The 4,257-nt window shown below is 42.5% G+C and overlaps 1 protein-coding gene across 1 annotated transcript; it reads right to left on the bottom strand.

The window, feature by feature from the left end:
- Positions 1-485: 485 nt before the first annotated feature.
- LOC139787291 (uncharacterized) lies at positions 486-4,049 on the bottom strand (the record flags this gene model as incomplete). The annotated part of the gene is made up of 3 exons (XM_071726360.1): positions 486-1,695; positions 3,187-3,416; positions 3,786-4,049. Coding segments are annotated over 3 exons (836 nt in total), but the record flags the coding sequence as incomplete, so codon positions are not given.
- Between the last annotated feature and the right edge of the window lie 208 nt (positions 4,050-4,257).

The following is a 4,257-nucleotide window of genomic DNA, read 5'->3' as shown; positions in this document are numbered from 1 at the left end:
GAAATCGAATCAAGGAGAGGAAGGAGAGTCACAGAGTCGGCGTGCCGATAGATCGGATCGAAGGGTGAGGGAGGATCCGTTTGGTGAATCCGAGACGGTTTATGTGACCGCCCTCTACTCTTTCGACGGTTTCCAACGGGAAGATCGTTCTCTCCCGCTAATTTCTCCATTTATTGTTTACCCCGTCCCACGGCTCCTCTTTGACGTCTTAAACTGCTCTTATCTCGCCGGGTCTTTGTTACTTACGCAAATGATGTATATATCGAGTCACGACGACCGTTCTCCATCGTCACAAACGCCAACGAAGGGAGCCATCGAATCACGAGTGCCTCGAACAGCCTCGAATATTGCTTCTGCTGCGTGTATCGATTTATTCTTTAGTATGATAATGATCAATTGATCGTTTATATTTGTGATAATTACCATTCGATAAAATTGTTACGCTAAAGAGGATGTCTGGTGCGCGAGAAATGTACCAAACCAGGTTGATTAAATAATCGTTTTATTACTGCAATCGCTTCGACGATACTCTGGATCGTGTAAAATCGCAGAACAAAAGCGCCGTATCCCTTACTTTACACATAGAGTTCTCTCTCTCTCTCTCTCTCTCTCTCTCTCTCTCTCTCTCCTCTCTCTCTCTCTCTCTCTCTCTCTCTCTCTCTCTCTCTCTCTCGCATGTCTCGCTGAGGAAGATCGGATGTGGAGAATATAGTCGAATTAACCACATACTTATGCTACGTACGCCGAGGTTGAGCCGTACTTAGGATTACGACCCGTATACACTTATGTTTCTTAAACGATATTTCTGGTCTGACGAATGATAGATATATAATTTCTCTCGGACGCGACGTTCCAGCCGCGCGTTAGCCTCCTCTCGCGCGCGCGTGCGCGCGCTCCCGCGCGAATCCCGATATATCTCCACGTTACTTTCATCGTGTTCCCTCCGTCATCCTCCGCGGTCCTTCCGTCCGTTTAATTATACACGACAATTTGTAATGCTAATTCACAATTATACACTATGTACAATCGTCGTGCGCCCGCCGCCGTTCCGACCTACTTTACGGTAATGTTGTATTGCTATCTCCGACTTATATACGATATACGGGTTGTTCTAAACACTGTGCACACATGCGAGCGAAACGTGTGTGTGGATTGCGCGAGAATTCGGGACGCACTGTTGTGTGCCGTACTCGATTGACAGAGATAAGCCGATGATGATACGCGATACGTTTTCCTGGATCGCGAGAACGTGTAGAGACGTATACACTAATTAGCACGTACTTTTAAAGGTGTCGGCGCCGCGGATTCTCCAGCGTTGTCGATCGCGAACTAGCGCAACCGGCAGCCGACACATTAAACACGCAGAAGTCTGAGACTGTTGTAATGAATCACGTGAATCACGGTTATCGTCCAGCAAGTTAAAATGGGGTAGAGTTCGACGTTCGACCTTGCGCCCGATCTAGGGGGTTCTTGGGCGAGACGCTGGTTGCTGGCGGCGAGAGTGGCAATCTCGATGGTCTTGAGAGGTTGGTCATTAGCGATTCCCGGTAGTGTCGACTGACAGATCAGAGTCAGGCTGCCGCCGGAGAAGTGATGCCGTTCCAGGCGCATTGTCAGGCCCAACCGCGTCGTGGAGACCAGCCTTCCGTCTATGTTGCCACCTCCCCGCAAGTCTTTGGTTAAGGCTCTGTTCACCTAGAATCAGCCACAGAGTTTAAAACTGTAATTTACGGAGACCGTATATTTTAACTTTAATGGCGGTAGGATTTATGCCGTAGCCGCGTGTTTCCGAAATATCTAATAATTAAAAAAGATTGCAAAGGAAGATTCTAATTTCGGTCTTCGATTGTAAATTTAATCGAGTCTCCTGAAAGAAATGGTGACAGCTCTAAAACGTTGTTTGTTATATCAATTTTGTCTGATTTTTATTGTACAAACAGCATATTTTTGTCAGCGTAGCAATCCCGTTGCGCGAGTTTATTCTCGAGGAATTAATTTGTGGCTCGTAGCTCTCTGTATTTATTGAGACTTGAATATGCGGCCGGTTAGCGGCCGAAATAAAAATGCCCATGCGAAACTGGCCTCGCTTGACAAATTGTCGTTGAATAAACCGAGTAGTACCTTCTCGCGAATGACGTGCGCAGCGTAGCATTGAATAATGGGAGTTATGTGGTTCCTAGTTCACCATACTCGCTTAACAGCCCGCGGAAGCGAGCTTTGGATTACGTTGCGCGATTAATTACGAAATTTTCGCTCGTTTCGTGTTCTGCCGACGATATAGGATGCCCTAAAATGGCCTAAAAGTAGCTAAATAATATTTCAGGGATAAATATTCCGGTCAATCTTAATAAAATGTACACGGAGAGAAAAATCAAGTCGTAATACTATGTGAACCTGTATTATAAATACCTTATACTTTTCTCATGTTATATTTACAATAAATACAACTTCTTATCCTACAAAATTCATGCTTTTAGAAGGTGGATACTGTTTTTATTGATATATGTATTATCATACGATTACCAAGTTTTAGTTACTAGCGTCGCCACCAATGCGTGTCATTCAGCTGTCTTACAATTACTATTGACCCACGACATTTTTCGGTGAGCGTTTAGTAAAAATACGTATATACTAGGGATCCATGGTGCTAGGCGGCTGAGACTTTACATGAGCGACACGGTAAAATCCGGTGGGTCGCATGTAAATTTAAAGAGGCAGAGCGTCTGCTGTTTTTATAGTGGCGTTGTTATTAAATAAAGATTTATTTCGAGTAATAATCCTAGGACAAGCGTACTTAGTATAAGATAGCTGTCAAACACGTTAAAAATACTTCAATTCACAGGATAATAACATGAGAAATAGATAGAAATTTAAGGTGAAAAAATTATCACGCAAAAATAATTTGATTTTTCTCTCCGTGTATTAATAAGTTTTTTAAGTTATCAAAATCAAATTCAAGCTTAAAAAAATGAAAATCTGCATTTGATTAACAATTGTTTTAGAATAAAACAGCTATTCCTTGTCCAACACAATCGATTTCAATGCGCGAGCGGAAGTTTAAAAACGTGCCTCATATACATATACGACATGCAATCTCGGAAGATTGTCTTCGATCGTCTCTTTGAATTCATGTGACCCCACGAAAATTTAACTGAAACCCTCGCTCGACGAATATCATCGACTCACCTCTTTATCGTTCAAAATGAACGTTAAAACTGCCGGAGGGTAACTCAAGCCCGACGTGCACTCCGCTTGGAGGATCTCGCCGACTTCGTAAGAAGGTCGCACCCCCTCGAGTACCGGAGCACTTTTAGGCGGCACAGCCACGCTCATGTTCGCCTCTCTGTAATCTGTCTCAAAACTCGGCGCTTCGGATGACACCTCGCAGCCATAAGACCCTGCCAACTCGACTTTACCTGTGATATCAAGACAAAGAAAACAGATATAAGCTTAAAAAAGGCGGAAAAAAAACATTTTTTTCAATTTTATGAATATATCTGAATAAGCGATGTTAAAACGCGATTCTTTTGAAGACCCATCAGAGAACCGATTATCAACTTTAGATTATTAACTTCGACTTCACTAAACTGAGATATCATTAATATCTGAGCTAAATCTGAGATAAATCATTGAACTTTCGACATTAACTTTAATTCTCCAATAGTCTACATCTCGAAATTACGTTCTGCTACAAAAATGATTGAAATTGTACACGAGAGATTTATTTTTTACACGAGAGATATATAACAGTGGATGTGCTCTTGTAATTCTCGCTTGTCGCGCACCTTTGCGGGTGGTCGGGCCCAGAAGTGTCACTTGCTTGTGGTCACTCTGGCTGAGGTCGATGTACAATCCGCTGATATTTTGAGGTCGCTTGGGCGTCGGTGATCTCGGCATGTATCTGAAGATCTCCTGGCCGTCTTTGTTCCACGTTACCGAATACAGATCCTTACCGCCGAGATCGTATTCGCACTTGAGTATCACCCTCTCCCATCTTGGATCGGCGATACTGGGCACTTCTAGTTTTCGTATCTCCAATCCGGCAACACCTGTGCGACAAAAAGCACGAACAATTTTTTTACATTTCTGTACGTTTAAATATATACTATCGTAATGACATAAACAGTGCTATAATAATATTAAGCGTCGTTAGGATACAAATAATATTAAATAGTATTGAATTAATTTAAGCTGCAAATCTTCCCTCAAAAACAAATGTATTTATATCTAAATAAAAGTAAATTTTGCTAATAGGAT

This window comes from Temnothorax nylanderi, unplaced genomic scaffold, assembly GCF_030848795.1.
Source record: "Temnothorax nylanderi isolate EJ_2023f unplaced genomic scaffold, tnyl_v1.0 TNYL_tig1392_pilon, whole genome shotgun sequence".
Classification (NCBI taxonomy): Eukaryota; Metazoa; Arthropoda; class Insecta; order Hymenoptera; family Formicidae; genus Temnothorax; species Temnothorax nylanderi.
The sequence above is the reverse complement of the archived record's forward strand: the minus strand, read 5'-3'. Positions and strand labels throughout refer to the sequence as shown.